The sequence below is a fragment of the Chelonoidis abingdonii genome, chromosome 17 (assembly GCF_003597395.2).
Source record: "Chelonoidis abingdonii isolate Lonesome George chromosome 17, CheloAbing_2.0, whole genome shotgun sequence".
Classification (NCBI taxonomy): domain Eukaryota; kingdom Metazoa; phylum Chordata; order Testudines; family Testudinidae; genus Chelonoidis; species Chelonoidis abingdonii.
The window spans coordinates 31,475,793-31,496,047 of record NC_133785.1 but is presented as its reverse complement, the minus strand read 5'-3'; the positions used below and the strand labels follow the sequence as shown (position 1 = coordinate 31,496,047).

General features: G+C 37.9%; 1 protein-coding gene across 20 annotated transcripts in view; it reads right to left on the bottom strand.

Moving 5' to 3' along the window:
* FOXP1 (forkhead box P1) overlaps positions 1-20,255 on the bottom strand; it is a 523,713-nt gene that overhangs the window by 48,624 nt on the left and 454,834 nt on the right. For all 20 annotated transcript variants that reach the window (XM_075073243.1, XM_075073242.1, XM_075073252.1 and 17 more), the window contains one exon: positions 4,542-4,646. In XM_075073243.1, the coding sequence (XP_074929344.1) occupies positions 4,542-4,646 (105 nt within the window). The remainder of the gene's footprint in view (positions 1-4,541; positions 4,647-20,255) is intronic.

The following is a 20,255-nucleotide window of genomic DNA, read 5'->3' as shown; positions in this document are numbered from 1 at the left end:
TATACAAACATCTGTGATGTTATCTTTGGGCTACTTATCTAAAACTTTTCCTTCTAATATTCTATATATCACTAGAGGGCACTGTGGTATTTAGGCCACTCTGACCTCTTTAAGCAGTGTAACTATTGGAAAGGTCTTCAACTTCTGTACAATGTCAGAAAGGTTAATAAGGATGTTGTAAAAGAAACTGCAACATTCAAATTTGAACATAAGCACAAAATATGAAACAGCCTAGAAAATTAAATCAGTTCTTTTATCAGTAAGTGTCAACATGTTTTCACAAAGAACAGATTTCATGGAACAACTAACTGTACTTGGGCTGCCTTACTATCATTTATAATGGATTAACAGTTGGAAACACCTTTAACCAGCAATTTTTATATTTATGTTTGAAAAATGAAATTGAGGACACCATGTATTTAAACAAAAACATATATAGACTAGTCTTTTCTGCTCTAACCATTGGATCAAAAGTTTCTGTTGTGCTAACTGCAGATGATTTCACTGCAGAACATTTTGACATGCAAATGATAGCAATTATTGTGTTTGAAATAATTTATGATTTCCGGCTTACTTCAACATGTATTAGCATATACCTGGTTTCTTTAACACACACTTTGTTTTTCCAAAACCACAAACATAGTTGCTGGAATTTCATGTGGAAGTGCTTAAGGGGTTGAAAGTTAACACTTTTGTGAGCTGAGCTGCCTCACAGTTGCTGCTAAACAAAAGCCTCTTTGTAGAAGCTTTCTTGAAATGTTTTCTTAACATGTTCCAAGTAGTTTTAGGCAGGCAACTAAAGTAAACAAGATGTTACCATGATAAAAACACTTGTGAAAACATTACAGAGTGCACTTAGTAGTTTCTTTCACATAAACCCTCCTTAGTTTCATTAAAGTTAAATTCACATGAAGCAGGCAACCAGCATCTCTCTATGTATGGTTGCCCCATCTCTCAAAAGGGGTGTGTATCCCATTTAGAATACATAATCAAATTACAGATGTTATTCTGAGACTGAAAATACCCAAATCACGATAGCATTAAAATAAAAGACAGGCACGGTTTGGTCCTGCACCACAATATGGGCCCTGGATGCCTGTGTATCTTGATCAAGTACACCACTGCCCATCCGAACAAAGATTTCCCCAAACTAGCAGGGCTGTAAGGGGAGAACTGATCCCTTTCCTGCACAATCTTTCAAAATACACGAGAATGAAATAAAGCGTATCAATTTTTAATGTAATTGCATATGATGCTGTTCTTTCATTTCAGATTACGATGTGGGTAATATGTAAATATACGATACAAGGCATGTCTGCTCCCTAAAGCCTTCACCTGGGTTTTGTGGAGGCAGGAATAAGGCCGCTGTATTACAGCAGGGAAATTGGACTTGTTTTTGTTTTTTATATTAACTAAGTATTCTAGGCAATGCAAGGTGCAACTATTTAATTAGACTTAGAAGAAGTACCTGCTGATATCAATTAGCTCTTACTGATACAGCCACTGTATAACAACCAATGACTAAGAGATCACCAAAAATCCAAAAAACTAAAACTGCAACTTATTTGAAAAAGAAATAGGGAAATAAATACCTACAAAAGCCTGTGTGTCTGCTGGTTGTGATAAGCATCCTCCTGTTGGCTGTGAGTGAAAGACAACCTGGATTGTTATTTGTATAGTATTTATCTTTGAAATCAAGAGCCCTGTGGTGTACCTCACCTTGGGAACAAACACTACAGAATGATCACAGAAGAGTGTCAAATCTCTGTTTTTGATTTACCAACAGTTATGATATTTCTTCCTCAGGAGAAAAAAAAATGAACCAGGATTTTAGACCTTCGAGTCCTTTTTCTCCTTTAACTACGGCATCATTTTATTGGCATATAGCGCTTTCATTCCGCATATAACTTCTCTTCACTCTCTAGAACAGATCCTTTCACTTGGGTGAATGAAATTAAGTAATGCTCAACTGACATGGAAACTGTAGTTCACTTAGTGGGGGCTACATTTTTTATTTTTTTTTTATCTTGGGCTGGCTATTAAAAGACCCGCGCCTTCAAAGATTTTACAGCTACAGTGGGTACAATTACGATTGTCTACCGTTATGAAAGCTTCAACCATTTCCAGCATTATTTCCTACCTATTTTTTCAGTAAATAATAAACTTACATTTTATTGTTATTTTTGAAAGGGCATCCACTCCACAGTAGGGGCAAGAAATCTGGAGGACTACAGTATCATTATATAAAGTGCTACCCGCTTCTCTAGCAATGTCAATTTGGTGCCTGGGGATATCTATTCTGCATACATTCTGGGTGAACTATCACACAGCACTGATATCATTTTGTAGAAAGATAAACCCTTGGATTGTAGAATTTGTGTACTGGGAAAATTTAGGCAACTCAACAGGCTGCTGTTGTTGAGAGACAATTTAAGAGAGGGAAAAAAAAGACACTTCAAAACTGGAAGTGGAAAAAGACTCTAAATATAGAGGTTTGGATGGTTTAGGAAAAGTACAGATAGAACCTTTTACCTGTAGGCAATGGCTCAAATTTAGCCAAGGTTATAAATTACCTGAAATTGTTACAATCTACTGGTTGTTCACAGATCTCTATGAAAGGAGTGTGTGGTCTCACTCCACCTCCTGGTGGGACAGATGAACATACCACAGCTGAATCACCACAGCTGACACTAATAGGAAACCTTTCTTATAATGTCAGCAAAAAGTCCCATGACTGAATGCACCAACACTGAACTACCCATCATTCATAAATGTGGCCCCACCATGTTGGGAATGAGGGGTTGGGGCACACAGACAGATATTCTACACTGTCTCTATCCATGCTGCATTACCTAAGCATGGCAGAATTCCGACCCATTATCGTGCTCATTACTATCTTACTCCATAAGTAGTTCTACTAAAATTAGTGGGATCCAATCCCAGAGAAGGGACTACTCAAAGTGAGTAAAGATGGCAAAATCTGCCCCATGTGACTAAACAGAGAATTCCAGTCTCCAAAGCTGTCAAATCCAGAACCTTTCCCTTCACTAAATGTAATGAAATTTAGAATTGTTTTAAAGAACTAAATGTTATAGAATGGCATATGAATATAAATGAGCTGGCAAGTATGAGAGATTAGCATTTATTTCACTAAATGAACAACAGGATGAACTGAAAGAAATGAGGCCACTCTTCATGGAAATCTATGACTAGTACCTTCTTATTTTGTAATCCTCTTATAATGAGACCCTTTTCATGACTGCACCACTCCTTACTTGTAATGTAAGCTCAGACGGGGCCTGTTCTTGCTTTCACTGAAGTCAAATGTGGGGTTTGCCAGTGACTTGATTGGGACCAGGACTGACCCATTGTGTTTTGGAAACAAAAATTTTAATCCAGGCCTCAACATACCATTTTAAAAACAAAATAAAAAAACAAAAAATTATTCTTCAGAACTGTTCCGAGAAAGAACAGATGTATCTAAGACTGTTTCCTAAAGATTTGCGAATGAATTCTGCTCAGTTGCTCCCGTGTCCATCTCAAGCAATTCTGTGGATTTCTATGAATTTATTCCACTTGGATAGCATTGTAAATATGACAGTAGAATTTGGCCTTTTGTGCACTCAATCCACAAATGTTGCTGGAGCATTTGGTCTGTGTTGGACGTTAACATCAACACAGCCATAGCAAATCTAGGAGCTGCTAGCACACATGAAAATTCAAGAGGAGCCCAAATGTACCAACAGTCTAATTGTGCCTCGTGATCCACTTGGAGATATATGTGATGCAGTATTAACATATTTACACGTCAGCTTTGAGGGAGGAAGTGGATTCTTACAGAAGAGCATTGTGAGATTTATTACAACCTTCCCTTCCCTGTGTTGGGATCCAGGCATCAGGCATTACCACACACTAGCCAATAATGCACTGGTGATGCAACATGTAAAACTGTATACTTTGGCAATGAGGAGAGGTCAGCAGAAAACAGTAGGGGCCTAATAAACATAATTACAGTTTATTTTTAGTTAGTGTAGACTTTGTTCATTAGTTACTTATTAGACATTAAATTAATTTCACCTGACGGTTTGCAATTCTCTCTGATCAATTAAGGTGTTAATATAAGACTAAATTTCAAAATTAATTGAAATAAAGGTTAAATTAAAGCTGCACTGTGTAAAATTTCAGTAATTTTAAAACAAAAATGGAATATTCAAACAGAAAAACACTTTAAAGTAGACTGAACAAATTCAAACACTATCTTTTATAGCAGCATAGTATACAGGAGACTATTTGAGTTACAGATGGAGTTTTTCCTAAAGGGATAATTTACCATCCCCTATTAAAATGTACATTAGACATAATCCAAAACCAACCGAAATTAATGGGAGTTTTCTATTGCCTTCAATGAGCTTGGGATCAGGCCCTTGAGTGAGTGAGTGAGAGTAAAAAAATATGACAGGACATGCTCAGAGTAAAATATAAGTACCAGAAAAACCAAAAAAACAAAAAACCCAACCACCCAAACCCCCTCCCCCACTTACTTTAGGAATGACTGGAAGTCTTCACAAACTGCTTCACAGCCTGGCCATTTGCATACACCATGTCCATAGAGCGGATGGCTATGTGAGTGCTCCTCATGGGATAAACTGAAGGAAAGAAACAAAAAGAAAGGAGGAGAACCACTGTAACTGAAGGCTCTGAATAAATTCATCTTGGCAAACACAAAGGTCGAACACCACAACAAATAGAGGATCCAAAAATATACCATTACAGTTCACGAACCCTATCTACCCTGCCCTTGATTTCTAAAAACAAAATTAAATATCATTTGCAGACTGAATACATGTGCCATCCAACAGCTCTCTTGTATGTACCTCCTACATTTCATTCATTAAGTAAAAGCTTTGTAAAGAATTTAAATGAACACGGAAGGGGAAAAGCATTTGACAGACTTGCTTATAACTACTTGATTTTTTGATGAGAAATTTATGAATATTACACATTGACAGTTCAACTGCATCAGAATGAAAAGCTATTCCTGAACAGCAGCACAGTGTCTTAAAATACAATATATCCAGGCCTTAACATTCCAAATTATTATATAAAGGGAAAAAAACTGGCATTTGAGCTCTATTTTTAACACAATATTGTCCATCAAGCATTTTCTTCTCCTTACGATGCTGCCCTTTTTGCACTAGAACAGACTTTTTACACTCTAATAAAGTGAATCACAAATGTTTTCAAACGTAAAATTCATCGTAAAAAAGGAAACATGTAATAATCAAACAATTCTGCAATACCAAAAAGTTAGCAGAGGCTATTACCATGTCTAAGCTTTGGTAGAAATATCACAGTGCTTACCAACTACTGAAACTAAGGTTAAAGAAAAAAATTCTTATGAACATTAAGGGGTTAATCCTCCAGTGGGATTCCAATCAATAGGTAATGATTTGACTGCACTGATCCAAGTCATGAGACGCTTTGATCCAGGCCATGAGGTGCTCAGGGAAATGTATCTGTTGCACTAACCGATGAACCATATTCTAAAATATCTTCTTTATTCAACTTCTGCATGGAAACTTCTTAAGTAAAGGAAATATTTTTGCAACAATTTCCGTAACCTTAGATGGCTTTAAGCATTAAATGCCAAAATAATATTGAGGGCTCTATTTTATACTCCCTCACACACACACATCTATTTTTCATAGCAAATCTTTTCGCTACAGTGTACTTCTGCCGTCTTATGAACTTCAAACACACGCAAAGGATATGACTGCATACCAGCACCTAGGTGGGGTTTTATGACTTTTTTTATCCTGGATTACAGGTATAGTTATGGATAAACACCTACATTTTGCCATTTTATGTCTATGCACATGTGGAAATGTCATTTGTTCTTGTTCTGGAACATTATCTCACCATGTACTACAACCAAGATTACAGTTACATTCTTTCTTTTTCACCGGATATGAGAACCGCACTGTTGTCTCAAACACTCCCTGTTGTCTCAAACAATAAGAAACACATGAGAATATTCCTCCAAGCCTCCCAGTTTCCATTACATCTCATCTTAGGCCCAATGGAAATCTTTGGACAATTGAGGGACACTTAACACTTTCTGAAGGTAAAAGGTGTTTGGAAAAATATTATAAAAATGTGCATAAGTGTTAATTTCCATTTTTCCATCTTTTCCAAACAGTTCTAAAACTCAGCAACCTAATTCTCCTACAAAACATAGGTGGGGTGACCAGATATTCCGATTTTATAGGGACAGTCCTGATCTTTGGGTCTTTTTCTTATATAGGCTCCTATTACCTGCCACCCCCCATCCCAATTTTTCACATTTGCTCTCTGGTCAACCTGAACATACGAGGCTCAGAGGGTCACAAAGACCTTATCTATATGGGAACTTTTTTCAGATGATCTTCAATCAGTTTTTAAAACAAACGAGGAGGGAGAAACTATAGCTGATGAGTTGTTAAAAGAATGAAGGAACCAATCCACTCTCTGCAAGGAAGTTAGAAAAATGTTAAATCACATGTGTATTCTCAATTGAAAAACAGAGTGCCTGCATGAAGAAACATAGTCAACTCAAGCCAGATATGGTGCAGAGTGTCAGGGACACTCTTCGAGGATGCGGAAGGAGAAGAAGAATTTAAGAATACTGATATGTTTAGTAACATCACTTTTATATCTTAAAACATGAATAAAATGCTGCAAACCTCAGGAGAAAATGAGAGAAAAATCTAAAATCTGTATCTTGTCTTTATTTTTATTTTATTAAGAGGTTCATTTGATCCTGACAGGCTAAACAATGAAATTCAGATAAAAGGCTAGGCTTGGTAGTTACAAACGCAAAACCAAAACAACAAATAAACTTGTATATCACAGGCCCGATCTACACTTAAAAGGTTTTGCTGGCACAGCCATGCTGGCTAGGACTGTGCAAAAATAGCTCTGCTGGCAAAAGCACCATGTGGATGGGGTTATTATACAGTATTGGTCAAAATGTCCTTTTCCTGGCATTGTTTATTTCATTTGGGGAACCGGTATAAGTTATTCCATGAAAGAAACATTTTGCCAATGGAAGCTGCAGCTTCCCTATGAGGGTTTGCCGGTATAGCTATATTTGCAAACCCTTTCTAGTGTAGACAAGGCCTCAGTCTATTTGCTCAACAGCATAATGAAGCTGGATACATTTTAAGACTGAAGTCTTACTAGGAGCATTTGCAGTCAATACTAAATGTAGACCTGGCTGTTCTTAAAATTAACAGATTTTTAATGTGGCTTGTTGTGTTTTTTATCAACAAGTTTTACAGCACAAGGATAAAGGGCGGGAAAGTAAGTTTTGATGTTAACATCCCATTAAGATCAATGAAGACATTCATAGCTATGCCAGTAGTACAGTTTAAGTGTGTTTGTCAGACTCAGCAAAACTTCAGCATGTCAATTTACATAGTAAATGTTACCGCACAACCAAAGTGATTAGGAAACGGCAATGTGACACGAAACAAGATAAAGTAAATTTTCAAAGGGTTCTGCAGGGTTTTCAGCATTGTAAATCCCATTATAATGCCAGTGGGAGTCATACAGTTTACACCTAAATGGATTTTTTTAAATTAACCTCTTAGATTCTAAAGGCTATGGCCAAGTCTATGGGAAGATCCCAGGATCACTATGCATATTGTTTTAAATTGGAGTTCAAATCCCCCCCCCCCCCCCCCAAGGATCTTCTGCATGACAGGGAGGGCACTACTGTACTCTGCCCAAAAATGTTCAAAGTATATGACTGAAGGTGTCTATTTGAATGCAGAGTTTTAACTATATCCATGGGAATTCCTTATGTTAACCATAAATGGAAACATGAAAAGTCAGCACACCCATAGTATATTTTAAATGGCATTATGCCTAAAGCACACACACAAGGAAGATTCCACCACCATTCAACAATGAACAGAAATGCTCTAAGTTTTTTTGGAAGTAGCTATTTTTAACAAAGATTAAAAATGCAAACACTTCTGGTAGTGACTTTTTTGAAATTACTTGTTCCTTTACTTCTTTGTCCCTGCACTATTCTTGGATCTTTGGTGGTGTATTTTGGGGACTTTCACATGCCCAGATAAGTGTCCTGTTAATCAGTCTGGTCCATCCTGCTTCTATTGATAATACTAAATATTGTCTATTTGTTCAGGGAAACTAGAATCTTCAAAAGGATTACTCCAGAAAAAGACAGACGAGCAGAACAAGATTATGTACTGCATTTGGCATCATGAGGAAAAGACAAGAAGAAAATGAAAAATGAATTAAGAATTTGATTTTCCTTCAACTGTTCCAAGTATTAGACTTTGGGCCTAATACATTAAAAAAAATTGTTTAAAAACGTTTGTGTGCAAATATGACTTCTAAAATACTGCCACATACAGAAAGACCACGGACACATGCAGATTGTAGAAGACAAGAATACAGGCAGGAAGAACAAGTAAATCATTTGTTCCAGATCTTCCCCATTGATTTCTAATGACACTGAAAGAGTCTATGTGATTTTCTCACACACTCGCTCTCGCTCTCTCTCTCTCTCACACACACACACACACACACAAGCTCATGGATAACCTGTCATGAATATATGTGATGTACAACAAGTTTTTGGAAGTAAATCATATAGCATTACATAATTTACACAAGGCAGACCTCTGCACAGTTGATTTTTCTATGCCCAGTGGATTTGGATTGCCCCTTCTTATTTCTAAATTATCTGTTGGTGAAACACTTAACAGAACGCATCCAAAATAATCCAGGGGCATGATAAGATTAGACGCAGGCACATGAAATATAATACTTCAGCCAAGCAAACTTTGTTGTGTAATTCTCTTTCTTAATGACATGGAGCATGGAGTAACAAAAATACAAATGATAAATCAGAAAATCCTTAACACGTGTCCACTTAACATTTATTTTTGATGCTTTCAGTGTCCTATCTCCATGCAGACTCCCTGTAACTGCTCATCCAGGTGGAATGAGGACAAGGGACAGCCTGGCACTCTTATGTTAAACCGTGTCTTCAGCATCCACCTTGTAGATCCTCTCAATCTGTCTTCTTCAAACAAAGCACTGCATTGTGCTTCCAAGCTATGAAGGCCCTCCTCAGGCTTCAGAAGTAAGTTCACTATGTGTACTCTACCTCCAACAAATAGTACTGTTAAATAAATCTGTCAATAAACAGAAGCCATTCAATTACTGCAGCCAGTTGAGCTTTTTAGGTTTGAGACATGAAATTTCTACAATTGATTGCTCCATTTCTGATACCTGAGATCCTCATTGTAAATACAGAACCACATTTTCCCCCTGGAGAAACCATAGATAGCAAGGCCCAAATTGAGAAAGGAAATGACAGTCCCCTTAAGATGCACAGTGCCAGTATCTTGGTGAGAAGAGTGGCACTTGGTTTCCCAAGTGTCCTGTGTTGATTTTGGATATGAATGACTATAGTCACCATGCTATTCAGCTGCAAAAAGCAGAAGCTTACTCTCTGTCCAATTCTCTTGTTTTCCCACCGTATTCTAGATCTAAGAGAACCACTTGCAGTGCAAAATTTAGTCTCTTAAATCTCCATTCTTTGACCAACTTTGAAACTCATAACATGTGACTGTCAAAGACCAAAGTTACTCAGCAGATGTGCTTACAGGAAAGATGATCCTGTTCTATTTCTAATGGTCAAGCTAGAATCAGATAACTGAGGTATGTTCTTAATGGCTTGTGCCTCAGCATCATTAACAAAGATTCTACAGGCCAAATAATGCCTACAGTTATATCTGCGCAATAACATTGTCTTCAAATTCTATTCTTGGTTAAACATCTGCAACCCTTCAATTTCCTCAGTTGCAAAGGTGCAACTTAGGGCATAATTTGGCTTTGCAATCAGAACTTAACTAGCAATTCTCTCACTAGTATAAAAAAGCATAGAGTATTTTTCTTTATTGGCTCTGCAATGTACACGGCAGTAAAAACAAAAAAGAAAAAGAAAAAAGCTTAGTCATTAAAGTAACTAGAAATTACTCTGAATCAGCACAGGGTCTGTTGCTTAAGAAAATGCTGTTTTTAGACATTTTTCAGATTAGAATTGGCTAAAAGAAGTTGCTTTTAAATCAACAAATTATTCTTATAAAGAAACTTAATAATGCTCTTTATGCTGGGTTTTGCAAACTGGTAAAATGGAGCAGGGGACATTGAAATAGCTCTGCAGAGGTATCCATTATAATCAACAGTAAGAAGTTTAGCAACCTCTTGCAACATAACAACAACAATTTATCTAGTTTATCAATTAGGCCATACCTACCAACTAGCCCTGAGGAATTGGGCACCAGGATTTCAAACACTGGCTGAATATTGATATAAGAGCTGTGTGCAGATCCAGGAAACCGAGGAGGTGCGAACCTCAGTAATAATGTCCCAGGCATCACGGTGTACTATGCCTGAAGGTTCACAAATCTTGAAATACTTCATATTCCATTACACCTCTTCAACACTGGTGAGGGGTGACAATCATTGCCAGAATAGTGGGGAAAACAGAGAGTGATGTAAGAAGCCGTACTTGATTCCCTGTTACTGTTGTGAAGGATATTCTTCTGCTTTAAAGGAATTGAGAGAATGACTGAGTCACCTGCACAGCGAAGGATGAAGGATCTGTGCAATATCTTCTGCTACTCCCTTGGAAAGACTATGCACAGTGCTTGAAGAAAACCGGGAGTGGGGTACTAGCGGGCAAGGGCTGAATTGGGAGGGGGAAGGACTGGGTTTCTCCCCCGCCCCAGGGCCAACAGGAAATGACTTCAACCTTGTCAGCTGCTTACAGAGTAAATTTCTGGGTACAACAGAGCTCTTTTGTCCAGATGGAGGTGTTGGAAACATAGCTTGCTCGTCATTCCAAGTTCTTCCTTTTGTGGTCTCCTGGTTCTTTATTTTGTCTGAGACTAACAGAGAAACCAAGCTCTATAACAGCACAGTTACACGATTGTTTTTAACCTATACAGCACTGATTATCTAACTCTCAGTCTGTACTGCTGTGATATTGACAAAAGGAAAATTTTATATTAAATATATCTATCCATCAAGTTATTTACAGCATATCAGACAATAGAGTATCCATACTCTTTAGAATGTGTGTGTGTGGGAATCCTAGAGTGAATAAGATGAAGTCTCTATAGAACAGTAATGAATTCATATGTCTATCATTCTTTCTTCCTCGCAGTGTGTTCTTTGCCTCTTTTGCACCCTATAACCCTCATCATCTCAACTTTCCATCTGCTTTTAAAATCATGTTTAATTAGAGGATTTCACATTCCCTTGTGATATCATACGCATGTTTAGAACTTCCAACTGGAGTGACTATGTATTAATACAGTAAGTGCCAGATTTATGCTTTTTTTAAAATAATTGAGATTGTTAATATCACAGGAACATAAGAATGGCTATACTGGGTCAGATCAATGGTCCATCTAGCCCAGAATCCTGTTTTCTGACTGGCCAATGCTAGAAGCTTTAGAGGGAATCAACAGAACACGGTAATTATTGAATGATCCATCCCCTGTTGTCTACTTCCAGCTTCTGGCAGTTAGGACACCATGCATGGGATTGCATCCCTGATCATCTTGGCTAATAGCCACTTATGGACCTATCTTCCATGAACTTATCTAATTCTTTTCTGAGCCCCGTTATACTTTTGGTGTTCACAACATCCCTTGGCAACAAGTTCCAGAGGTTGACTGTGTGTTGTGCGAAATAGAACTTCCTTTTGTTTTAAACCTACTGCATCTTATTTCATTGGGCATCCTCTGGCTTGATAGACATCTATCACATCCCCTCTCTTTTCCAAGCTGAAAAGTCCCAGTCTTTTAAATCTCTTCTCATGCGGAAGCTGTTCCATCCCTCTCATCATTTTTGTTGCCCTCCCTGTATCTTTTCCAATTCTAATATATCTTTTCTGAGATGGGCAACCAGAACTGCATGCAGTATTCAAGGTGCATACCATGCATTTATATAGTGGCATTATGATATTTTGTGTCTTATAATCTATCCTTTTCTAATGGTTCTTAACATTCTGTTAGGTTTTTTGACTACCACTTCACATTGAGAGCATGTTTTCAGAGAACTATCCATAACTCTAAGATCTTTTTCTTGAGTGGCAACAGCTAATTGAGAAGCCCCATTATTTTGTATATATATTTGGAATTATATTTTCCGATGTGCATTATTATGCATTTATTAACATTGAGTTTCATCTGCCATTTTCTGACCCAGTCACACAGTTTTGTGAGATCTGTTTATTACACTTTGCAGTCTGCTTAAGACTGATTTATTCTGAGTAGTTTCATACCATCTACAAACTTTGCCGCCTCGCCCCTTTTTCCAGATTGTTTTTGAATATGTTGAACACAACTGGTCGCAGTACAAATTCCTGGAGGACATGGCTATTTACCTCTCTCCAGTCTGAAAATAGACCATTTATTCCTACCCTCTGTTTTCTGTCTTTTAACCAGTTACTGATCCATGAGAACACCTTCCTTTTTATCCTGACTGTTTACTTTGCGTAAGAGCCTTTGACGAGAGACCTTATTAAGGCTTTCTGAAAGTCCAAGTACACTATATATCCACTGGATCACCCTTGTCCACATTTGTCGATCCCCTCACAGAATTACAACAGATTGGTGAGGCATGATTTCCCTTTGAAAAACTGAATTTACTCTTATCAGACACATAGATGATCATGATTTGTTGAGTAATTCTGTTCTTCACTACAGTTTCAACTAATTTACCTGGAACTAAAGTTAGGCTTACTGGTTTGTAATTGCCAGGATCACCTCTGGAGCCTTTTAAAAAAAACTGGCATTGCATTAACTATCCCCCTGGTGCATCTGGTGCAGAAGCTGTTTAAGTTGTAGGTTACATACCACAGTTAGTAGTTTTGCAATTTCACATTTAAGTTCCTTGAGAACTCTTGGGTGAATACTATCTGGCCCTGGTGACTTATTAATGTTTAATTTATCAATTTGTTCCAAAATCTCCTCTACTGACACCTCAATCTGGGACAGTTCCTCAGACTTGTTCCCTAAAAAGAATGGCTCGGGTATGGGAATCTCCTTCACATCCACTGCAGTGAAGATAGATGCAAAGAATTAATTTAGCTTATCCACAGTGGCCTTGTCTTCCTTGAGTGCTTCCTTAGTACCTTGATCATTCAATGTCCCCACTGATTGTTGGGCAGGCTTCCTGCTTCTGATGTTCTTGATTTTTTTGCTGTTACTTTTTAGGTCTTTTGCTAATTGCTCTTCAAATTCTTTTTGGCCTAATTATACTTTTACACTTGACTTGCTAAAGTTTATGCTTCTTTCTATTTTCCTTAGTAGGATTTGACTTCCAACTTTTAAAAGGATGCCTTTTTGCCTCTAACCACTTCTTTTACTCTGTTAAGCCATGCTGGCACTTTTTTGGTCCTCTTATTGTTTTTTTTTTTAATGTGGGGCATATATTTAATTTGAGCCTCTTTTATGGTGTTTTAAACTTCACTCTCATGACTGGACCTTTTAATTACCATTTAAACTAGCTCAGTTTTGGTTAGTTCCCCTTCCTGAAGTTAAATGCTACTGTGGTGGGCTTCTTTGGTACTCTTCCTCCCGCAAGGATGTTACGTTTAATTACATTATAGGCACTATTACCAAACAGTTCAGCTACATTCACCTCTTGGAGCACATCCTGTGCTCCACTTAGGACTAAATACAGAACTGCCTTTCCTCTTGTGGGTTCTAGGACTAGCTGCTCCAAGGAGCAGTCATTAATGAGGTCTAGAAACGTTATCTCAGCATCCTGTCCCAAAGTGACATGTACCCAGCCAATACGGGGATAGCTGAATTCCCCCATTATTACCGAATTTGCTATTTTTATACCTTCTCTAATCTCCCTGAGTATTTCACAATCACCATTCCCATCCTGGTCAGGTGGTTGGTAGTATATCCCCATTTCTGTATTATTACTGTTCAAACACAGGATGTCTGTCCATTCCAGAGAGATTCTATTGCACAGTTTGATTAATTTATGATTTTTACCATGTTTGAATCTATGCTCTCTTTCACATATAGAGCCACTCCCCCACCAGCACGAACTACTCTGTCATTCCCATATGTTTTGTACTTTTGTATTGCCATGTCCCATTGATTATCATCATTCCACCAAATTTCTGTGATGCCTATTACATCAACATCCTAATTTAATATCAGGCACTCAATTCACTAATCCTAGTATTTAGATTTTTAGCATCTGTATACAAGCAAAATTTGTCATTTTTTGTTGTCTGCCATTATGTCATGTAACTGAATGGGACTATTTTTCATTCGACTGTTTCTTTTCAGTTCTTACCTGTACTCTATCAACATCTATCCTCTCCTCTTTACTAGGATATAGAGAATCCCCATTAATAGAGCCTCGCACATGAATTATTTGGCCTCAAAATGCAGAGGATAACATTAATTAACTAGGAGTCTGAAATAGGAGACATTAATCATGTGTGAGAAACTTAGTCCTCCTTTGGGATTCATAAATTAACAGGCTAGAAGGTGCCATTGTGATCATCTAGTCTGATCTCCTACAAAAGACACAGGACTTGAATCCCAGATCATCATATTAAAAGTCTGATGCTCTACTGGCTGACCTATCCAGGCTCACAACAGGTCTGAGCCAGGGATGGTTTTAAACCATTCTAATCTTAAAGTTTGTCAGAACAAGTAAAGGGAAGAGAATAAAGTACAATAAAGCACAATAGCATCAATATGTAAAAATAGTGTTTCATCTCTCACAGGAATTGCAATATTCATTTAATGGTAATGGCATTAAGGATAGAAAAACACTGGTTGTAAAACTCATTATCATTTGCAAACCCCTATTCAGTGTACCTCACACAATCCATGTAAGATCTGATACCTGCCTCAAAGAGCTTACAGATTTAGGACAACAACACGGAGATGTGGAAGAGGCAAACAGGAACCATAATGATCACACAGTTACTCAATATTCTTATTTCTCCAATCTATGAGGCTCCATCACATTAAACAGACTGCCAACGTGTTCAGGTTTTATAGAATGATACATTATTTGATGCAAGATACCCCATTTTCAGTCCCAAATCTGAGGAGGTGCAGGACCATTTGGAACAGATGCTGTACTTCTGTGACTTGCTGGTGAATTCTGTAGTTACTCAAAAGGCACAAAAGAAAAACAAATGATAATAAAGTCAAACTCTGTGTTTGGCTACAGCTACAGACAGGTGAAAAGTCAAGAAATGCGAGGTGAAAACCAAAAAGTTTAGAGATCCATATTTCACTTAATTATGGAACAAAACGGCAACCTTAATGAATTAATTATACTGATCTCGTACTGACCACAAATAGCTTTAACGAGAATTAATGAACAACTCTGCCCTTTTCAAAATCCTGGCAGTTTTTCTATTCAGAAAACCTCATCTAGTTTACCTATATTTGTTTGGGAAGGGGGAAAAAAAACCCTAACCCCTCCCCCCAAAAGCATTAACCCATACCAAGACCCAGGACCAATGGAAATTCATGTTGTACATCAAACTCATTGGAAGAAACAGAAATGGTAAATTAAATTGCAAATGACTACAACAACTTCAGACAAACTGGGTTAAAATCTGTTGCTCACAGCTGAAATCCTGTCTGATGTTTTTTACCTGTGTTCACACACACTCACACTAGCACGTATATTCATGCAGATGACTAAATATAGAGGCATTCTGTAGATATTGCAACATGCGGTCCCAGTAATGCATTGAAAAACTGACTGGCACCTAATGATCAGCAACAGAAATTGCTGTCTGGCCAACCTTGGGACCATTTGCTGGGCAGCTGCTTCAAGGAAGTTTCTTCACTAAATTTAGCTAAGCAATCAGATTAAGAGAGAATCAGGGATTGACTACCCCATCTCTATCCCACCTGTGTGGCCCCCTGCAGGAGAGAGGATGCAGTAAGGTCCCTTAGCAGAGTCATTGTGACAGGGTGACAGAGTAGGTAGAGACCTCAATACCTTTCTGCTGTAGTGGATTACAGGTAGTAGACAGACTAGAATGTCATAAGGCTCCCGTCTGAACCTAAAAATCTATTAATCTATGATAGAACATATTTGGTTAAAGCTAAAATTATGAAGTTCTAAATGTATTATGCACATTTTCCAATATGCATATTTTCACCCTCTACTTATGACATCTCACCAAAACTGCTAAGGACTTGTATAACCACTAGTTTAACACACCACTTTCTTTGAAGAATTCTAGTGCACCTTCCTAGAAAACCCAGGAGAAGTGCTCATCACAAAAACCATTTTTATTCTGTTGCTTCTTTCAGCTGCAAGCACCAATCTCCATTTGATTTTACTATAAACAAGTGTGCCTACTATTTAAAACTGATTCTTTTTTCAATTTGGTGCCTGAATATCATTGTGAAGAGCACATCAGAAATAACTAGACAAATATGAATTGAAATGCTGGATTTTTAAATTTTATCGTTACTAATGAGAACAATTTCCCTCTCTCCTCTCTGTAACTTCACTTCATATACTTGCATATCATAATCATATGCTCATACCACCTCTATTTTTCCAGGGTGTAGATCTTTAATTCCCTTTAATCTTTCTTCATAGCCCATTTCTTCCAAACCCTTTATCATCCTAGCTGCTCTCTTCTGTATTTGCTCCAATTTCTCTTTATCCTTTCTGCAGCATAGTGCCTACTTGCATGTCTTATTTTGACTGTGGTTTAAATGGTGCTTTGTACTGTGTAACAGGGAAGAAGAGTCTTAAACATGACAAACATGTTTGTACAGCCCAACACTACATTTACCTTCTTAACTATGGGTTGGAGCAAATGCCTCACTTTAATTTCTCATGCTCTATAGTGCCTACGTCATTTCCCACATAACCGATGCTTAGTAGCTGATGTGTCATTTTGAACATGTATTTTGGATTTTTATTGCCTACTGGACAACTCTCTACTTATCCTTGTTCATTTTATTCCTCTTTGCACAGTCCTCTAATTTATTCAGATGACGTTCAACAGATTCAGTAGCTTGGGATCACATTTTTCTCTAATTAAGTTAACACTTTGACTATTTTTTCCTCACTGATCTTTAACACAGCAATTCCTGTTGCTCTTGCATACAGAATTCGTGCTGGGGACGAGAAAGAGGAATGCTCTCCGGTCTTATTTAAGCATATGCCTAACTCTAAGCACGTAAGTAAGTCCCCGCTGACTTCAACGGGACTTGAGCTTCAATACCTTACGTAGAAGATCAAATGTACGAGTATATTTTCTACAGTAACTTTAACTGTAAGAACAGAATCCGAGGAGGGTAAAGTCTTCTGCCCGTATATTGCCTGCTCAGGTGACCAATTAACATGGACTATACTTTAATATTTTACCACGATGATTCCATAGGCACAACAAAAACAGCACAGAAGGCAATTTTCACATCACAAACACCGTAAATTCGTTTTTTATGCCTCCTCCCACTAAATAATCTTGCAACATCTTTTTTTTTCTTTTAATTTACATGCCATTTTGTAAATATACCCTAGAAGTGTGAGGAAAATGTATTATAAGAAAACAATGAAAATATATTAAATTATTTCTGCCACATGCTTTCCCCCAGGGAACATTATAAAAAGCACCAAAATTCATAGGACACAAGTCTATCTGTTTCCTCAGGGAATCATGCTGAATTGTACAGGTAGTGTAAATACCATATGCTGTTGCAGGTGTTAGGCTTTCTATTTGTTTTTGTTTACTAAAAGGCATAACAAACAGTCACACTAAAGCAGAACAACATTTGGCATGAAAATCCTGGATACCAGAGCAGCCATACATTTTGCTTTCTTGTTAATAACTTAAAGCTTTTTCAAAGACACACATTTTCCACATGCTCCATCGCGGAAATCTCGTTTGCCATACTCTGCCCGTGTTGTGATTGTGGGCCAGTTCCCATTCAAGGAGTGGTTCATCACAGGATACTTTGGGTATGTCTACACTGGAAAGAAAAACCCGTGGCTCCAAGTCTCAGAGCCCAGGTCCATTGATTTGGACTCATGGGGCTTGGGTTGAGGGACTAAAGATAGCAGCATAGATGTTCCTGCTTAGGCTGGAACCTGGTACTGGGTTTCAGAGCCTGAGTTGAAACCTCTACACTGCTGTTTTTTAGCCCCACAGCCCGAATCCCATGAGCCTGAACCAACTGCCTAGGGCTCTGAGACTTGGCATCTCGGGGTTTTCCTTGCAGTGTAGACATACCCTTAGAGAGACACTGCAGACTTGCTGAGAACATACCCTCTTCTGGAAAGGTATACTCAACTTACATCACAAGCATGTGGAAGAAAAACAGTAGCACAACACAACAGAAAAAAAGGGAAGAAAAGGACCATGCTTGTGCAAGTTCTGAGTTAACTCACAGTCTAAACAACTAAGAAAATGTTTCTTCTAAGAATGATTTCCTGTAAACTCTGCACTGGTATGCTGCAAACAGAACTCTGCACCTGCAGAGTTAACTATGTGCTACTAAGAGTAACCAAAAATGAAACCAGCAAGATTGTTCTGGAATTTGCTCTGAGCTGAATTTTTTTTTTTTAATGTTATAACTTGGATTCTACAATAAAACAAACGGCAGAACATAGGTTGCTGAGAGTTAAAACCTACTTTTCACACTACATTGACCACAGCACCCACAGGCACAGCTACAATGTCTTTCTATGAATGGGACAGATTGCCATATGGATGCAGACACTGAACAAGCTGTACAACTCCTGGCGACAAGTGCCTAGGGGACTGTCCTATATTAGCACCACCTGTGCTGTGGAAATTGCGCTCTGTATATGAAATGGCATTTAAGGACCCATCAGGATGTTATTTTTGAGTACACACAAAAAGGAAAATTACAGTTAAAAGAATTCTCTGGCTAGCATATCCGTTGCTCAATTCCTGAAATAGTTTCCCAAAGGAATAGTTATCTTCTTTATTCACACAGCCTGTAATGACAAGCTGCAACACGTACTAAGAATTTCCCTTTGTGTGCTTACACCATTGTTTTAATGAGCAGAATATACTTTATAATATACATATGCCTCTATTGATTACATAGAAGAAGAAAACAAAAATAAAAATGCACACACACCTTAGAGTCACGGGCCATATGAAAAAAATTCATTTGCATTACAGAAATGAGCAGTTGCTTACATGTGAAAACCAAGCAGCATATGATAGGTTGGTTTCCTCAACAATATAAAGGCACAAACCCCATTAACAAATTACAGGATTTCAGTGTATGTCTCTTCACTACCTTGTTATATTTACTACCAAATATAACCCTATTTGCCTTAAAGTATAATAATAATAATAATAATAATTAAAACTAAAGCACTCAAGACTAGCACAAGATTTTTGGGAAGTAGGAAGAGATCTTTGCCTCTGTACCATTTCATGTCAATCCTGAATGAGAATAAATTCCTTCTTCTTCGATCCTTAAGAAATAAAGGATGCCAAGAAAAAGCAAAGTAAAATAAATGGAATTAAACAAAAATAGTTGTAAAATGAACATTATAACCCAGGGAAAATGATGTCATTTTATTGAAAAACTGATTTTTCCATTAAAACACGGTGAGATGGATGAACTGCACACAGCTTAAAGATGGTGTGTTACTTTAAATGACACTCTGTATCTTAGTGTAAGCAGAGTCAGGATGAGCTGTACCCTGACATCTGGTGGTGAAGTATGGGAAGTGTGGAAAGAATGTCTGGAATGCAAAATCTCAAATATTTGCATAGGCACGCCTAACCCATCCCAGACTGCCGAGCTGTGGGTGCTTTGCTGCAGGGAATGGACTCAACCTCATTTGGGTGTACTTGGCTAGAGCAAGGGACATGGGTTTCAAACCCTGTGAGGAGAGAGAGTTGGGAAGGTAATTTGTGCCTGGTGGTCAGGCCTCCTTGTGAGCTAGAAGCAATCAGTATGCACCTCCCTCCTCTCTCCACTGGGAATGTCAGAGTTGTTATTTATTCCTTAAAGCTCTAGATACAGGTTGCTTGGAGTACCTGAATCCACGATGGGCTTTAACTGGTGCAAATAGGCACTGGGCACTCCCCTACTATGTGCTGAGAATCACAAAAGAGCTGAAGGTCGGAAGAAGTATAGAAGATGAGCGTGGGAGCA